The sequence below is a fragment of the Rhinopithecus bieti genome, unplaced genomic scaffold (genome assembly GCF_001698545.2).
Source record: "Rhinopithecus bieti isolate Rb0 unplaced genomic scaffold, ASM169854v2 scaffold_4981, whole genome shotgun sequence".
NCBI classification, from domain to species: Eukaryota; Metazoa; Chordata; class Mammalia; order Primates; family Cercopithecidae; genus Rhinopithecus; species Rhinopithecus bieti.
The window spans coordinates 516683-536360 of NW_016805130.1; the positions used below are offsets into that span (position 1 = coordinate 516683).

General features: G+C 39.4%; 1 protein-coding gene across 2 annotated transcripts in view; it reads right to left on the bottom strand.

Moving 5' to 3' along the window:
- Window positions 1-19020, bottom strand: part of EDNRB (endothelin receptor type B) — a 27121-nt gene extending 8101 nt beyond the window's left edge. The window contains exons 1-5 of one of the 2 annotated variants that reach the window (XM_017871220.1): window positions 18663-19020; window positions 17348-17881; window positions 2507-2619; window positions 2167-2371; window positions 231-380 (exon numbers count right to left, since the gene is read on the bottom strand). In XM_017871220.1, the coding sequence (XP_017726709.1) occupies window positions 231-380; window positions 2167-2371; window positions 2507-2619; window positions 17348-17830 (951 nt within the window). In that variant the 5' untranslated portion in view covers window positions 17831-17881; window positions 18663-19020. The other variant, XM_017871221.1, reaches the window with a different exon arrangement.
- Window positions 19021-19678: the final 658 nt, after the last annotated feature.

Consider the following 19678-nt stretch of genomic DNA (forward strand, 5'->3'; position numbering starts at 1 on the left):
AAAAAAAAAAAAAAAAAAAAAAAAAGTTTGGATTCTCCTTAGATCATTTTAGATTATATAGAATATCTCTAAATAAATAATATAAAAATATTCTTTGTCTATTTAAAACTACCAGAAGCAAGAAAAAGGAAATATGCTCTGATATATAATAATTTTAGTTTATCATCATCATTTTCATATTCATAATTATAATTTCAATCATGAGTTATCAAATATTTGTATTTTCTTACCTGCTTTAGGTGATCATTTAAAGCAATCTGCATGCCACTTTTCTTTCTCAACATTTCACAGGTCATCAGGGTATAAAAAAATGCAGTGATGGCCAATGGCAAGCAGAAATAGAAACTGAATAGCCACCAATCTTTTGCTGTCTTGTAAAACTAGGGGATGAGAGAATTTTTATGATTAATACTCCTCTGTAAGAAAATATTATATAACAAATGTTAAACTTTAAAAAAATTAATCAGGGAATGATTATCTTCTAAATTAGATCAAGTTTATATATACCATACAGAATCTTTCAGGCCACACTTACTGAACAAATAAATAGTCATGTTAAATAAAACCCATATTTTCCCAAAAACATTTCAGTTCTCTAAGACAATGTGTTATAAGCATGCACAAAAACTTAAGTAGTTAGGCAAAATTTGAAATATTTGGTAATTCAATGTTTTGTCTTCACATAAGCAAGTTATCCTCAGAGTATTCTTTGTGTGAAATATAACACCTAAATATGTAAAGATAACTTGGTGTTTAGATGAAGTTCTCACTTTTTAGCAAGTTTGTTTAATGGGAAAAACAGATATGGAAAGGTCTAGGTTAACCATTTAGCTCAGTAACATATAAATCTAACCTCACAAAAAGATAAAAGCTGCTTTTGCCTTATGTCATATCTCTTATTCTTTTTCTTCTCTGTTATCGTTTTCATATTGCTTTAGATATATCTGTGTTGGAGAGGAATTTATGTAATCCAGGCAGCACTTTTTTTTCCTGTATATATACAGTTCATAAAGTTTTATTTAGTCTCCTTATATATACAATAGAAAACAATTATTGGGAGTAGTTAGGCCAGCCCCCTTTGCATTAATGCCTCTTAACTCATTCTGTTTGGAAGAGCCTTTTACACTCAGGATCTATCTTCTGGAAACCAGCATCATCATTCTTTTTCTATTCCCGGATCAAATGTTCTTTAATAAATGACCGGGATGAAGAGTTTCTTGCAATGGCAGCTTTCTCTTTGGCATCAAAGACAAAGAGAGGGGAGTCTTTCCATTCAGACTCCATCCATATCAGGATGACTTCTATCTGAATATTTGCTGGACCATCCACTCCTCTGACAACTATTATGCTATCTTGTGCAGATTACGTAGTAGCTGTCGGTCCTGATGGGACTGTAGGATACAGTAAATTCCTCTTCAGAGAACCAATACGTCAGTGTGTTCAGCTTCCCTGTTCTTTATTCTCCATTTTAAAGTTTAACTTCCTCGTTGTTTACATCTCCTTGCCCCTAGTTTCAGTAAACAACCACCTCCTAGCCTCTATCACCTGCTCTTTCCTTAGTCATCCTTAGTCACCTGCTCTGTAACCATCCTTCTGCTGAAACTACTCACCCCACCACTTCAGCTCGTACCCCTGCTCTCTCTAAAATAGCCAACTGGAATTAACTTAGACTGTGCGGTCCAACCCTACCTAAAGGGGAAAGATGCAGCAGTAGGAACTAGCTGCATCAGGGATAATACCCCATCCCACTCCCCTGTCTGGTATGCTCTCGCCATTGCTCCATTGTGAGACGCACCCTTCTATAGAAGTAAATTGCCTTGCTGAGAAACCTTTTGCTTGAATGCTATTTTCACTTTGTGGCACCACGCATTTTACTTCTAACATGGCTTTGGGTAGAAAAGCTAGAAATTCACATCAATTCTTTCATGTGAACTTGGTTTATCCATGCCACTGACAGCAAGGGGATTCTTAGAGAAGTAGTGATCTACCTTCTTGCCTCTTGAGTCATTGGTCACCATAAACCCCACAGTGCTTGGATCTACACTCTTGATTTATGCCAAGGACAGTCATAAATCAACAGTTTCCCAAGGAGTGGGGAACAGGAGAAAAATAGCTAAGTAGTTATAAGGCAAGAGCAGAAAGGAAAATAAAAAAAGTAAAATTTACCTGCATGAAAGCTGTCTTCTGAACAGGATGAAGCAAGCAGATTCGCAAATAACTTCCTTTGTAGTCCATCGTAATCATATCAAAACCTATGGCTTCAGGGACAGCCAGAACCACAGAGACCACCCAAATCAAAACAATTTCTACTGCTGTCCATTTTGGAACCCCAATTCCTTTAATTCTACTCCAAGAAGCAACAGCTCGATATCTGGAGATAAAAATAGAATTGTATTTTAAGCTGGCATACCTTAGTTTTATTGAATTGCACAGTTTATTTTCTAAGTAACATGCAAAACAATAGTATAGCATTCAGAATATTCTTGGCTTAAATAGAAGCTTCTACCTGTCAATACTCAGAGCACATAGACTCAGCACAGTGATTCCCACGGAGGCTTTCTGTATGAAAGGTACCAGCTTACACATCTCAGCTCCAAATGGCCAGTCCTCTGCCAGCAGCTGCATTGAGGGGACATGAAGCTCTGTTAGGGGGTTTCATAAGATGCCCTCTGAATTGTATCACTTGTGGAGCGTAATTAACATGCAGAGTAGGATAAATTTTGGTTGTCATTCTTTTTCTTATGGACTACTTCTTTGAAAAGCACCATTGTTCGACATATGTATGGGACAGGAAAGTGTGTTGGGATTGATGAAAATGCAGCCAGTTTATAAGAAGTCACCATGCGTGTATAGTAGCTTAGAGTTCAGCTCACCTCATCAGAGCAAACTTGGGCCATTCGCTTAGGTTCCTCCTGAAAATTGACCCTGTATACTGTCATAGAGTCTTAAATGCCCAAGTCATGGCCAAAGCAAAATATAGGTTAATTAAAATTGATTGATAAATAGTCCTTAGCTGAAGAGACCAGACTTCCCTATTGAAGTAGTACTCTATGCAGAACAACATGTGCATTCATGCACTTGTTCTTCACTGCAGTCAGTTTACCTAACTGAACAGTCATTCAGTTGGAGTAGCTATGCAGTTGCTCGAACAGCCCAGGCATATTTCTTCTTAGGGCTTTCACTCTAGGTCCTTCCTTATCTTAGAAGGCTCTTTCCCCACAGATTCACCTGGTTAAGCCCCTTATCTCCTTCAGGTCTTGCTCAAATTTCATCTTTTCAACATGACTTACCTTGAACACACTATTAGATACCATAACTGGTCAGGCATCCCTATCTCCCTACTTTCTTTTCCTTTTTATCCATAGTCTATCAATTCCTGTGGCATATCACATTAACTTATTTGTTTGCTTAGTTTTTTTCTCTCTGGATCCCTGGAGTGTAAGACAGACTATGAGCTCCACAACTGCCTAGACCAGTGCCTAATGCATAGCAGATGTTTAATATTAACAGTGCTTGATTCATAGACTCTAAAATATAACAATGACTGGCTATATAAGGAGCAAGAAGACATAGTTATTGCTATTTTATATATATATACACACATACATAGTATGTAATATATATACAGTGTGTATATATATACACATAAATATCTGAGTGTAGACTACGCAACCATGTATTATTAAATGTGGTTATTTTCTTTCTTAGGGCGATGTGGTGTGTCCCACACTGGTAAATGAATCACTTTAGGTAAACATCTGGATCAAATGTTCATACGGTTTTGAAAATAAAGAAAAGTATTTCAAATCCATGGGTCTTAAAATATTTTGAAAACAACCTTCCAAAAGTGAAAATTATTTTGAGACACAATGGAGTCTTTCCATCCTTTCACTAGTAGTGAAGACTCTACTGAGTTTGTCAAGCTGGGTTGATTGTTCTATAACTAGAATGACGTCAAAGGCTAAAATGTGTGTCTCATAATGAATTTGACTTGGAGATTCAACATAGGACCAATTTCATTTCTAAATTAGATATCAAAACTTATACAGACATGTGGGACAAAAATTGGCAGACTTATCATATATGCTTAATGTAGGATCCTGAAGACCTACAGAGCCAGGCAGGCAACACAGAGAAGTGGAGGGTGCCAGGTCTCAGAAAGTCATTGGTGTCAGGAAGATGATAGGAAGTGGGGTGGGGTCTGGGGTAAACTTTGTCTGAAAGGAGCAGCTGCTAATAGACATCACACACTTTTTTCTAAGGGACCCCAAATACAAAAATCTCTTGATTTTTCAAAAGAACCCAGATTGGAATTTTATATGAATCTCACAATTTATTAAAGTTCAATTCATATTTTTTTTAAAAAAATCTCAGATAACATTGTATTATCAAAATACATCAGTGAGCCATCATAGCCTCTATCTTGTGACTTCTGGGTTAATCAACTGACTCATTAATTATTCTTGTTCAGTCATTCATTCAATAAATATTTATTGAGCATTCACTATATGCCAGACACCATTCTGAGCACTTCTGCTCACATGGAGTTTACAGTCTAGTGAGGGAGGCAGACAAAAAACACATACATACTTAAAATGGTGTTAAACAGAGGCTGTGATCATATTGAGCGAAGGTGAGATTTGAGGTGTTTTCTTTTTTTTTTTTTTTTTTTTTTTGAGACACAGTCTCGCTCTGTCATCCAGGCTGGAGTGCAGTGGCCAGATCTCAGTTCATGCAAGCTCCACCTCCCGGTTTTACACCATTCTCCTGCCTCAGCCTCCTGAGTAGGTGGAACTACAGGCGCCCGCCACCATGCCCGGCTAGTTTTTTTGTATTTTTTTTTTTAGTAGAGATGGGTTTCACCGTGTTAGCCAGGATGGTCTCGATCTCCTGACCTCGTGATCTGCCCATCTCGGCCTCCCAAAGTGCTGGGATTACAGGCTTGAGCCACCGCGCCCGGCTAAGGTGTTTTCTTGATAAGCTTCTCAGTGAGGTCACCCTGAAGAGACAACATTTGGAGAGGGACTTGACTGAAATAAGACAGTAAGCCATGTGAAGAGCATGTGCAAACGCCCTGAGGTCAAAACAAGCCTGGTGACCTGGAGGTACAGCAATGAGGCTACTAGCTACTAAAGGTGGAGAAGAGTGACCCAGACCAAATGCATGGAAAATGAAGTTGTAGAGGGAACAATTTAAATGCTTTTTTGAGGGAATTCATTGCAAGGTTTGCAGAAGGGAAATGGTATGATCTAACATATTTTTCAAGAGATCACTGTTGCTGCCCAGTGTAGAATAGAATGTAGGGCCAAGAAAGGAAGCACTGATGAGAACTAGTGGTGAGCTGGACCCTGTGTGCCCCGAGACTGAGGAGAGTGGGTTATAGCCTGTATTCATTTTAAGGGTAGAGCTAGCTAGCAGGACTTGCTGATGGGTTGGACACTTGATGTGAGGAGTCAGGACACACACAGAGGTTTATCAAGTGCATGGTGAAGTCATTTACTGAAATGGGGGAGACTCGGTGCACCACAGGTCTGAACCAGCTTTGAACTCATGTAGCTTTAAAAGAACTGCCAATTACCCTTAGAAATAAGAATAAAAATTATCCAACTGGTTAAAAGGATTGTGCTAGAACCAGCCAGGTATAACTTATTCAGACAATATTCTACTATTGATGACTTCTCCCTTCAAAACATGAAGCCTAATTTCCCTGCCTTTGAATGTGGATTGGACTTAGTGATTTGCTTTTAATGCATACAATGTGACAAAAGTGATGATGTGTGATGTCTGAGACTAGCTCCTAAAGAACTGGCTTCCTCTCTCTTGGGTCACTTATTCTGGGGGAGGCCAGCTGCCATGTCATGAGGACACTCAAGCACCTCTGTGAAGAAGCCAAATGGCAAAGAATTGAGGCCTCTTGAAAACATGAAGCACTAATTTGCCAGGTCTGTGAATAAGATGATCCTCCAGCTTTAGTCAAACTTGGACGACTGCAGTCCCAGCCAGGATTTTGAGTGTACCTTCTTGAGAGACCCTGAGCCAGGGCCACCCAGCTAAGCCACTCCTTAATTGCCAAACCAAAGACGCAATGTGATTTAAAAAATATTTACTGTTTTAAGCCACTAAATTGTAGGGTAATTTGTTACTCTTCATTAGGAAACCAATATGCTTGCAATAGGTTGCTCACTTAAGTGAGTAATAGATCCATATTTGAACTCAGATGGTCTAGAGCCTATGCTTACAACCACTATAATACCTGCCCAACAGTGTTTTGAAGGAGGTGATTGTACAAAAAAAGTTTAGAATTAAATCAAATATTATTTTTTAAACCTATAGCTATGTGTCAAATCGTGGTATAATATCTAGATGCAGAGCAAAATCTTCTGCTCACCTAGTGCGATGGTTAACTTTATGTGTTAACTTGACCAGCCACAGGTTGCTCGATTAAACATTATTTATTTCTGGGTGTGTCTGTGAGGATGTGTCTGGAAGAAATTAGTATATGAATTTGTGGACTCAGTACAGCAGATTGGCTTACCCTAGGTGTGTGGGCATTATCCAATCTGCTGAGGGTCTGAATAGAACAAAAGGCAGAGGCAGAAGGAATTTGCCCCTTTTTCTTCCTGCCTATCTGGAATGTCTCATTTCATCTCCTCTGGCCCTCAGACTGGTTTCTCAGGCCTTTGGACTTGGATTGAATTACACCGCTGGCTTTCCTACATTTGCAGCTTGCAGATGGCCGATTATGGGACTTCTCAGCCTCTATAATCTCATAAACTGATTCCCCATTATCTATTTATCCGTCTGTCTGATTACTTACCTACCTATCTACCTATCCCTCCATCTATCTATCCCACTGGTTCTGTTTCTCTGGAGAACCCTGACTAATGCCCCTAGTTATTTTATTCAAATAATGTTCAAACATTTGGATATTTTAAAATATTTTATTCTGTCTTAAATTATTTCCAAATATGGTAATATTGTTATCCTGTAGGTACCGCTATCAGAAGAATCAAGATGAATGAGCGTCCAGACCACTGAAGGAAAAGAAGTCTGGCTGATGAAAATGAGCTCTGCACTGAATCCAGGCCATGTTTTGAGGTTTCCATTGTTTTTGGCTCAGCCTAGAAATTGGATTATTGCTCTTCATACCACTGGAGGCCTGCAGCCCAACCTCTGACCCAAGCTATCACAGAAAACAGGGAAACACAAACTGAAAATTGTAACAATGCTCTTCAAGCTCAACAGACAGATAGTCAGAAACGTAATCACCATGGAGAGATTACAGTTTTCTAGTCTACACTTTTGAAGGGAAAGAGACTGCAAAAAGAAAAAAAAAAGAGAGAGAGAGAGAGCATTAACCTTTATCAGCTTGCATTTCGTGCTTTCAATTCAGAACTGGATGCTATTGGTTCTGGAAGGCCACAGAAGATGTGGGAAGAGCATCACTGTTGCTTCCATTATTTTGTAGTGAGAAGAATGGCTTTGGCAAGACTCTAAATGCTCTTCATCTAAAAAGCTTACCCTCTGCCTCACTGATCAGAAGGCTTTGTGGAGACCCAGCAAAGCCTGATACTCTGTGACAGAAACCATGCCCAGTATTGATGTTCATCTCTGTCATCTTAATGGCCTCTAGCAAGAAAGTCTTTAGGCAAGCTATTGCTTGAAACTTATCTAAAATATAAAGGTATCCATTTGTTTAATGCAAAAAACGTCCCAGGTGGGGAAAAACTATGAAGCTTTGCCAAAAAAAAAAGTTCACTCTCAACCAAGAAGACATCTTTACAATTTGGTGAGAGATTGTTCTTAGATATGGGTATGATTCTTAGATATTCATTTCTTCATCATTCTTTGGGAAAAATAACAACATCTAACATCTATAATCTGAAGTCTAACGATACATCTTTCGCCACTGAAAAGGAAATGGATTCACTTTATTGCAAGAGGAAGCAACTCTAACTTTAAACCCAGCAATAACACATTCCTTATTCCCTATTTTTAGTTTTTTCTTTGGACTTTACCCCATTAAATTAGATAACTTAAGGGCAAGGTCTGAACAGTGAAGACAATTCAAACATGTAATCAAAAGGCGTCTCTCTGATCGCAAAAAGGGTGTTTAGAGTTCAATATTGACACTATGTCCCTTTTACATAAATTAAAATTTTAAATCCTGTTTAAAATTAAGTTGAATATATGTTGCCTAACATTTATAAAATATGAACCAGTTGGCAAATACTCACATAACTGGCACTGCTTTTCATATCGTGATGTCTCATCTAACTGAATAGCTGTTGTTAGTGTTTAGTCCTGCTGGCAATGTGGTGTCCATTTGACAAAATGATAGCCTATGTTTGTGCTGACCCATTTTACCCTAAGGCTTATATTGCTTCTCTAGAACATTTATTTTGGATGATAAACAGAAATAAATAAACATTAGATTGAGAAAAGAGGTGACCATACTGGCTAAAAGATTTCTGCTCAAGAAAGACCATAATTTTATAACTTTACGTAGGAACAACTGCTTGAGAAAGAAACAAGGCAAGATAATCCAAATAAATTTTCTACTACATTATAAAGTCATTTTATATTATAGTTTAAAAAAATTCTAAAAGGATAAATAGCATGAATAGGAAATAAATATTCTTTATTTATTTGAGGATTTTGTGAAGTGGATCCTAAAAAATCTCTCCAACTGGGGGATTTACATTTTCATTTCTCTTTTAATTAAAATCACATACTTGAGATAATAAATGAAGAAAAAAAAATCCCGTTAACACACACCCCTATTAATGCCAAGAGGAGTCAAGCCCCATAAAGTCAAGAAATGCCAAAGTTAACCGTCTTGCACAAGCAAATGTTCACTCGCCTCATTAAACATACATAGCATTTTCTTTTTCTATTTTATTAAATTACAAGTATACACTGAGCTTTAACTGTTTATTTGTTTCAGAATATTCTAAAACATTTATAATGCCTAGCACAGTGCTTGGCATATAGTGGTCACTCATTCAATGCTTGTTAAGTAACGATCAACGGATGAGTGAATGAATGAAGTTGATCATAAGGCAGAAATCATCTATGACAAAACATTTGCCATGCGTCTTTCAGTTCTCATATTCTCCATATATTCTTTAGAGAATTGACATGACTGTATATTTACTATTTATATTTTCTAGTCCTGATGATCAGGTCTTCTTGGCACATAGAGTCAGAAACTCTAGAATTGAGGCTTGAGGGTGGGCTGTACTCTCATTGGAGTTCCGCTCTTCCATGCAGGCCGGAAAAGGTAACAACAAAAATTCCTCTCCCACCCTCTCTCTCCTACTCAAAACTTGTCAAGGCAGTGACTCATATAAAACAGAACCTACTGTTTCTCACTATATAATGGGATTCTATGAAGAGCTTTAGTTGTGGAGGGGATTGTAAGTTTCTTGGAAGTAGATGCAGTAAACATACGGACATTATAAGAGATGATGGTTTTAGAGGATGAGTGAATGGTGTAATTAAGAGGACAACCAAGGTTACTTTGCCAGACTGCAGTCTATTCCATCCTGTGATAAATTGTGAACGTTTCTTTAAATGACTGGCATTATATAAATGTTTTCACAGTAAGCGTCAAAAAAGGAAAATAATGGAATGGCTGCATTTGACAACTTTAGGAAAGGGTGTATTCTGTTTTTATCTCTGTTTCCTGTAGTAGTTAAGAGTTTTTTCTGTGTTTGAACTAGAGTTTTAATGAGATAGGGCACCTTCATTCAAGGACTTGCATGCCAGAACTCTTTCTGTATTGGTACATAGAGAAATAGTTCAAAGTAAACTTTGAATTTGGAGTCAATATGCTGATCAAGTGCATGGAATTTTTTTTTTCTTGACATACAGTGCACCTGTGCCCTGAAGGACAACTATAAATTACAAGTTCTACCCTGCATCCATCAAAATGTACTTAATCACTTAAAGATTAGACTATGTGAGTTAGAAATATGTGGGTCAGAAATAATGTTAGCTTATCCCCCAGGGGCGCCATCTCAATAGATTACAATATGAACAGTGCCCCCTAGAGTTGTGCAAGGCAACAGTTCTGTCTATGGGAATCTATTTCACACACATCCACAAAACAGAGGCCTTTTCAAAGCTCTGGAAAGATTCCTATAACTTGCTGAAATAGAACAGTGGCTTATGAAAATGAATTAAAGTTCTTGAAACAAAATCTCCAAGAGAAACAAAGAGATAGAAAACAATTTTTAAAAATATTTCTTAAGAGAAATTGAAGTTTACCTCAAATATATTTTCCTACCAGAAATTTATTTCTAAGTCTGTAACAGGCCAGGAAAGAAATTGATTGTACTCTTTTATTATCTAAATTTAAAAATATATCCAAAGTTTGAGCTTTAAAACTTTCACCGACATATTACATATTTTGAAAAGATCCAACTAAGAGAAATAACAAACCCCACTCACAAACCTGGTCTATTATTAGTTCACTTATCACTGATGACATCTGAAGAAACTGAAGAATGAGAACCTGAACGCCTCCTGGCTCAGAACGAGACTTGCAAACTATATGAATTCAACAAACCCTATTAAGTAACTTCATGCCATACCTAAGCCTAATTCTATCTGTGGAATATCTTATGGGAGACTAATAAGCTGTGATCAGAAAATGTCTGATTACTATGGAGTCTGAAAGCCCATTAAAATTGTCTGAAAACACTGAGCGAGCGGGAAGAAGACAGCGTACAGTGTAAACATTCTGAGGATAGTTTTCCTCCTTTCCGGAAACTACAATGAAACTGAAGAAGAGAGAAGTAGAGAAAAGACACAGGTCAGCAGGCATGAGTGCAGTTTTGAGCCTCAAAAGTGGAGACTTGCTTGAGAAATGCTTCAATCAATTTTGTTAATAAATTTCTGATTCAAGGATGATCCTCTTCTATCTTCTCCCTTCACCCTTTCTCCTCTCTCTCTCCCTCTCTCCCTCTCTCCCATCCACCACCATATTTTGGCCATTTTCTTGTTCCTTTACATTTTCACCAGAGGCCTTATAGGGAACGATAAATAACTCTAAAATAAAAGCATTAGGAATAAAAAAAAGTCTAAAATTAGAGAAGTTGTATACCCACACACCACATCCAGCTATCTCCCAAACATAACCAACCTCTTTTTAACTGTGCAAAGTTCTGAAAGAGAATGTTTCACATCATAAATTACATCTTGAATCTTATTTCAGCTCAGGCTTTATCTGTCAACACCCTTTAAAGAACTTAATCATTTATTAGCATTTGGCATGTTTCTCTAAAAATAATCAACTATAGCATATTAGCTACACAGAGATACCCTTATATGGTTTTCTTTGTGAATTGAAGAACATGGCTCCCTGGCCTGGAGACAGCAGGGTCTTGGCTACGTTATCCTTTTGTACAACTATGGAAATACTTCAATGTTGAAAGACTCATTTTAAATGAGCAAAAGAGAAATGTAAATCTTTCGATAGATAAGCCTTACCATACTGAAAGAAAACCTTACCTTGACATTCATAGAAGCTTGGATTTATGGAGTGACCAAGTGGCAGATCAAAGGCAAACACAAGAAATATCATAGAGTTGAACCTAGGGAAACTTTCACTGCCCAAGGCCAAGTGCTTAGTGACCATTTTGTCACAGAAATCTGTGACCAACATGTGAAACAGTGAACTGGGAATATGAAGTCTTGAGTTTCTAGTTCATTTGAATTCTGCTATCAACCTGTTATCTGACTATGACCAATACTTCAATACAGAAGGAATCAAGCTTTCCTTTTTTTTTTTTTTTTTTTTTCCTTTTGGAATTTGCTAAAATTTGGGTGGAAAAGCCCACTGTTCTTATGTTTTATGTGTAACATCATTTGTCTGTAAGCATTTGTATAGTATTAACAGTTGCAGCCACTATGCTAGATGGGTGTCAGGGTATTTGTTGTATTTGTTAACTGATTCCAGGTCATTCAAGCTAAAAACCTGACTCTTTATTAACAAGTTTTAAAAGTTAATACTTTAAATGTGCTTAGTTATTGCTCCTTAAAATTATTTTGCTTTGCATAAATAAACCTCAAAGGTATACAGTTTCCACTTTTGGTTCAGAATGCTTATGCGGTAAAATATCTTTAAATATTACTAAAATATTTCAGTTACTTGACTGGAAATGAGAACATTGTTATTAAATTGGGAGAAATTAGACTCTTCTTCCAATGACACCCTTACTTCTTGTGTTGCTATATATGTATATGCTTCAGTTTACTAATTGGAAAATTATAACTTCAAAAGTTGGTGGTGTTCCATCAACTTTTACTTTTAACTACAAAACTAGTTAATTATACATAAACTTGTTAAGTACCAGAAGTAGTCTAAGATAGGATAGTGCAAAAGGTAAATTTGTTCAGAAAGATAATCCTGAGTGTGTCACAAGCAGAAAATGTCTATTACCTGCCAAGGTCACTTCACTCGAAACTCATTTGTGGGTTCAGTGAAGCAATTCTGCATTTTGACATACCAGCATTTTAATGTTATATGTACCCACCCTTAACTAGTTAAACGTTAAAGATCAGCAGTTTTGCCTTCCAGAACTATGAATGCAGCCTCTTTGCCTCTAATAGTAGCCTACAGTGCTAAACTGTAAAACCATCTAGAAGCACTCCAGTGGGTCACCAGCCTAATTTTTAGCTCTCCATCACCACTGGGCCCCTGATTACCTTTGGATCCTTACCGAACTCGTTAATGTGGATATTGGTATTCGTCTTACCAGTTTGCACGCAGGTTTGTTTTTAAATGTAATTTCTTTACACATAAAGGAAGCTATATTTGAGAGCTAACTTCATTAACTCAGTTATCCATGTAAATATAACACAAAGGGAGTTAATAAAATTCAGAAGTAATTTAAGAACTCATTATTTGCTCAAGAATTTTTAACTTCTCCCTAACCTACAACCAAGTTTTGTTAAATATCATTCCCAAATCAACTAACCAACCAAACAACAACATAAACACATTGATAGCATCCACAAGTACACCCGGCTGTCTTGCCTTTTATCCAGCTTTGATATCTATGCTTCTGCAACTTAGTAGTGGAGTGCCAGGCTCTCATATGAATGATTCTAGATTACCCCATTTATTTTAGGATATATAGGAAGGGCACCATAAGTAGCTTGTGAATAAGGAGAAATTCATCCTAACATCAAGCACTGGCTTTTGGTTCTGGTGAATATGTAGATGATGTAAATATTAAGCATGGTGGCCCATATACATATTACAGATAAACATTAATATGCATTTATATCCATATTGAGATATTATGTAAAATAGGGATTGAAACCAAGAGTACAAGAATAACTTTCTAGCACAATATGGCAATATCTTTCAAAATTTTGACTTAATACACACATTTCGACTTACTAATTTTAGTTATAAAAATTTACCCTTTAGATGTAGTCACATGTGTGCAAAGTCACATGTACAAACATGTTGTTTGTAGTCATGTTTGTCACAACAAAAGCTGGAAAACAAAGAATACTCAAAACGCACATACACACACATACACACATTTTAATAACATTTATCATTTGCTTGCTATGTGCCATGCCCTGTGCCAAGTGATAGGCATCTTTTTACTTATATATCTATATATTCTTATAAAACTTAACATTTTAATGTATGTACATGTATACATGCATATATATTTAAATAAATATCTCCTTTGGATGCTTGAAGTTTTCATTTTTCATCTGGTTGGTGTTGTGTAACGTAGGCATAGCCCCAGTGTGTGCCTATGAGAAAGGTAAGCAAGGCTTATTATTTTCTGCATTTTTACATGAGTTTGAAGTGCTTCAGCAGCCTCAACTTGCTAAGTGTCCTCAGACACTTCCCTAGCCTTCAACACAGGATTTCCCCCACAACACAGGAGACCTGTGAGAGTGGTATGATTCTACTTAAAAGTTTCCAGGGACCCAGCTCCTTGAGGCAGTCCAGGCAGATCAGACGTGTTTCTCAACCCTTTTCAGCTTTCACTGCAGCAACTCCAGATAAAGTCCCACCAGTTTCACAGCCTGAAGACTGTAGCTTCCAATAAGTTATGACATTTTGTGATTTGCCAACTTTACTGAACTCTGTATTTACTAAACTCCAGATTAATGGAACAGATTCACATTGACATTTCTTGGCCTCTGGGCCCTTAGTATGCCAACAGGAGGGTTGGAGAGTTTCATAAACCTCCAGAAATTGTGTATATTGAATTCTCAAAGAGAATTATAAAACACCACCAAGAAAAATTAGAAATCACTGGTTTCAATTCAAGCCTCTCATATTAGGATATATTAAATATAGCCTTCATAACTCATTTAAATTACTTTTTTCTGAATGATCATACCTGACTACTCTGAAATTCTAAATGAATTTTTAAAAAACCATGTTGCCACAATTATTTAGGAAAATAAATGGCTTTTAACTAGTTCTGGATTATCTATTTTGGTAAATTAAGCCATTAGAATAACTTCCACTGATATTACGCACTACAGACCAGGTGAAGGGGGTTTCAAGAGACAGAAATCCTGACTCAAATTAATTTCTGAAAATGTTTACTAAGTATTCTACTGTGGGATAGCATATTATTTGCCACATTTGCACCAAATGCTCTCAAATCAGATCCTAAAACAATACTCAAGGTTGGAGACGACAGTGCAGTGCCTGAGCATGCTTCGTGCAGTGGGATGGGGTGGACCGCAAGGTCTTGGGCTGGATGGTCTGGATTCAAGGCCCAGTTTCATCACTTTGTAGTCGTATGACATTAGACAAGTTACTTCTTCACCTCTCTGACAAGTACTTTCCCTAGATCTAAAGCAGGAATGATAACGATACCTCCTCTACAGGATTGTTGTAGTGATTTAATGAAATAAACCAAGTGCCTAGTGCATCATAACTGGTAGCCATTATTATGATATTGTGTCTCAAGCTAAACCTAAGGCCACAAGGTAGGATTCAATAATGACGACCTTAGTGATGGGACGTAATGTGATGAATGTGTTTATGACCAATACAGGTTACTGGATGAACAGATTTGTAATGACTCATTAGCTTATTTCAGAAGTAAAAACACAGTCATGTTAAGACTGGATGGCTTCAGGGAAAAGGATGTAACTTCCTAGGGAAATAATAAGGAAGTTTGAAATGAAAAGGAAACTGTGTGACCTCTTGGGGAGTCAGAAATTCCCTAGTTTATCACAAATACTCATTTAACCAGACAGAGGAAATAAGATGGTTCTGGAAGAGCTGATTTCTATCTGTCCTGGAGGCAATACATCAAAACTAAAAAAATGTTCTCAATCCCACCTTTTGCACAGCACTTCAGCTACTGTCTGATTTAGAAAGGTTTCTAACTGGGCTAGACATGTGGGGTTTCCTGACCCCACAAACAGAACTTTCATAAAATCCTGTGCCAACCCAGCAAAACTAGATTGTAATCTCCCTTTGGGAAGAGATCTTGTTAGATTTATTTTAAATTTATCACAACACCTTGTACTGAAAAAATTCTCAATTCAGTTTTGATGAATTGAATTGAAATTCCTTTGCCAAATTAGAATGGGAAGATTTAGTTTGTGGAACGTCTTAAGAAGTAAAAGAGTGGCTTCGGACCCTCATGGAGTTGTGACTGCATTTAGAGATTCCATTTCAGCTCATACCAAGTAAATCCTCACAGTTTATCAGAATCAATTGCCACACAGGATTTTAGGATTTCTTCAATTGATTCCCCTATTTCTGGGAGTGATTCCCTTTAGAGAAAACTATATCTTAATCCACTCTCACCGCTAAGCTTCAGAAATGTTTGGAATTCCCCTTAAAATATAACTATTGGGTTAGGATTTTTAGAGATTCATGAATGGAAATTTACAGGCATGCCTTATGGGAACTACTCCTGCCAATAGGTCAAAGCATCCCCTACAACATTTCCCAACTTTACATGCCCTTTTTTTACCCTTGTACTGAAGTACTGAAGTCAGGGCTAGCTATAGGCAAATCTGCAAAGTACAATTTCATTTCCTTACATTGTGATTGTGTTTTTATGTGCAACTTTCTATTGCTGTTGCTGGGAAAGTTTTAAATATTTTCATGTGTCTTTGAAATTTTACAACTGTTTTACTTAGGCTGCTTTTTTTTTTTTTTTTTTCTTTTTAACACCATAAAACTTCAGTAGGTGGGCACTAGCAGCCTTATTGTGGAATTGAGGAAACTGAGGTCCAGAGGTGCCGGGATGTGTGTGGAGTTCCAAAGCAACCTGGACAACCTGGCTCTTTGTGTGTTTCTGCTGACACCCGTGGTAATCACACAATAATGTTAACTACTGAAACCCTTACAGATTTTGAGTGCTCCTTGGTCTTGTCTATGAAATAATTAATGGGGTGCCGTCATATGGCTTGCACTTTGGAACCTGACAGATTTGGGTCTGATCCCCAGTTCCACCTCTCACTCATTTACTTTGAGCATCCTACCAGTCAGGTGTAAACTAAATGTAATATCTACTTGTGGGCTGCTGGAAGGAATAACAGAAGTAACACATCTCACCCAGTCCTTGGTCCACTGTAGATATCTAATGCAGAGTAGCTACAGTCCCTCACAGCAGGTGAACTGTGTTTTTCCTACTCACCAGTCTGGATTTCTTTCTTCCAGGCCATTTATTTCCTAAAAACCTACTTTGTATCTGCTACTTTCACAGTCTTCCAAGACAGTGCTTCCCAAAGTTAGTGGGCATATGAATCACCTGAAGATCTTAAGATGCAGATTCTAACTTAGTAAGTCTGGGCTAGCCTTGCATTCCTAACAAACTCTCAGGTAATGTTAATGCTCACTGTCCGTGGACCACACACTTTTGACTAGAGGATGTACCCCATTAGGTGCACTTAAGGACTAGATCCTTCAGAACTAGTGGTTCTCAAACTTTAGATTTCATCATAATTACATAAAGGGCTTGTTAAAATACAAATTACTGTGCTCCACTCCAGAGTTTCTGATTCAGTAGGTCTGGGGTGAGGCCAGAAAAATCTTTATGTGTACCAAGTTCCCAAAGTGATACTAACGTTGCTAGACTGGGGACTACACTTGTCCTAAGCTTAGCAGAGGGCTACTGGAGACCTGAATGGAATTTTATGCCAATGGTTACCGACTTTTATGAGTGGACATAACCAAATGGAATTTGGTTCCAAAGATCACTGACTTTTAGGAGGGGCAGAGCCTTAAGAGAGAGCTAAAGGGAAGCTCCTTCTACAAGTTTTCTCATCTGCCTTCTCCAGCCAGGCCCCCTTCCTCAAGCCCACCATGATTTCAGCAGGCGCCCTTTACCTTGTAGACATTGATAGGGATGTCAATGACGATGTGCAGCAGGTCTCCCAGAGCCAAGCTGGCGATCAAGATATTGGGACCGTTTCGCATGCACTTGTTCTTGTAGATAATTCTCAGAAGTGTGGAGTTCCCGATGATCCCTAGCACGAACACAAGGCAGGACACAACCGTGTTGATGTATTTGAAAGTCTCCTTGATCTCGATGGGTCCTTGGCACGGGGGAGGGGAGATGGTGCGTGGCGGAGATCCCGCCGTCCTCTCTCCTTTAGGCACCTCCGCAGGTGCCAACGACCGCGCCAGACTGGCGTTGGAACCCTTGGGCCATAAGGTCTTAGTGGGTGGCGTCATTATCTCTGCGGTTTGCAAAAGCGGAGTGGCCCTGGCAGGCGGGAAGCCTCTCTCCTCTCCCCAGATCCGCGACAGGCCGCAGGCAAGAACCAGCGCAACCAGGGCGCGTCCGCACAGACTTGGCGGCGGCTGCATGCTGCTGCCTGCTCCAGTGGGTGTCCGGTGGCCGCTCCGCAGTGTCAGAGCCTGGAGACAAGCAGGGGAAGGAAGACAGGACACTCGGGTCAGTTACCAGAGCCACGTCTCTGCAAACCCTAGTACTGCCCGCAGCCTCTCCGCCAGTATTCATGCGCAAAAGTAATTCAAGTTTGCGCGCCGCGCCAGTGGGGAACTTGGCCCTCGTGACTCGCCAGCGCGGGTCGAAACTCCTTCCCAATGCCCTCTCCGCTGTTTTTCTTCCCCGCGTGGCCAGGAGGGGGTAAATAATATGCAGCGGGGCGGGGCGTTCTGGAAGGGGTGTGCCGGGGGTGGGGGGAGTGATGGGGATCCAAGGCAAAGCCCCGAACTCTTTCATGTGCCGGGAGGAATACGTACACGTCTTAGTTAAGCGTGCGTGGGAACCGCGGAATTAAGGCACCTAGAGGCCAAGGGCTTGTGTCAACCTCTGCATTTTGCCCCGCAGGGGAACCTCTATACCCCGCGATTGAACTCGAAAGACTCCTCCCGGCGGATGAAAGCCGCTACTCCCTGCTGGCTGAGCTACAGCTCCCCCAGCGCGCCCAGGAGTGCGCCCGAGATTCGGAAACTCGCAGAGACTTCTCAAGTCAGCAGGAACTTGGAAACCGCTGTTCCCTCCCAGTGGCTTCAAACACTCACGCTCCTTCCTTTACCTATCCTTATTTTAATTTGCCCTCTCTATAGGTTTTATTTTTATTTTTTTAAAACCCCAAACTAATAAGCCAAACCGAAGCCCCAGGATAAGGTTCAATCAATGATTTTTAATTCAGCACCAAGCCCGAATGTTTACCTCTCGGATCTGACAAACCAGATGCAGAGCGAAGAACGGAGACCACCTTCCCGGGACGCGGAACCCAGCTGGGTTCCAGCCTGCTCTGGGAGAGGAGCACGCCTCCCTTGAGCTGCAGGCGGGTCTGGCTCTGACGAAACACTGAGAGAATGCCAGACAGTGTAGCCTCTGGGGTCTCTGCTGCCATCAAAGACAAGTACTTTTATTCATTCATCCCTTCCCCATCAATCACCGCCAGACTCCTCCTGCGCCTTCCGACCCCGCTGCAACCTTTCCCCTTGGGCTATGCCTGGACAGCATCAGTAGTAGCTGCCCGAGGGAGGGGGCAGTCCTCGTCCAGGGACAGGTCTCAAAAGGCTGTTTATTTGTTAGAGTTCTACGTTTTTCAAATGAACCCAAATCAAGGGCAAGTCATCACGCACCATGTGACACCCGGCAGCTCCAGACTAGAACAAGGCTCTGCACTGAACGTAATAATTGAACTTTTAATGCCAAGTGTGACTTTTCTTTCAGGTAAATGTTCCGCCGCTGTGATATTTAAGGTTGGTTTGTGGGCGCTGCTCTTTGCTCTGCTTCATTTTGCTCTGAAGTTTCATTTCAAGCCCACATTAACCCCCACATGGAACACCTCGATCTTTTCTTCCCAGGCCCTCTCACTGCCCCAAGAGAGGATTACAAGTACTCCTCATTTTCCCTAGTACAGCTCTTCTCCTCTCTTCCTGCCACAGTGTCAGTGTTAGGTAATCTCAGGGATTTTTATACTGTACCTATGACAGACTTGATGCTTATCGGAGACTTGAAAATAATCAGAAAGCTGCCATGCAAATTCAACATGATATTTATTTACCAGACAGAGCAATACAATAAGGTCTTTCTATCCATTCTTGAGCTCCATGTTTACAGCAGAGAGGAAAATAACAGCGACTGGTAGTTTTGTCCAGAGATTGTATAAAAGAGGTCAGAAAGTCAGGCTTGGAGATGCGCTGGAGAGTACTGTGCCGTCCTCCAAGCAGCAA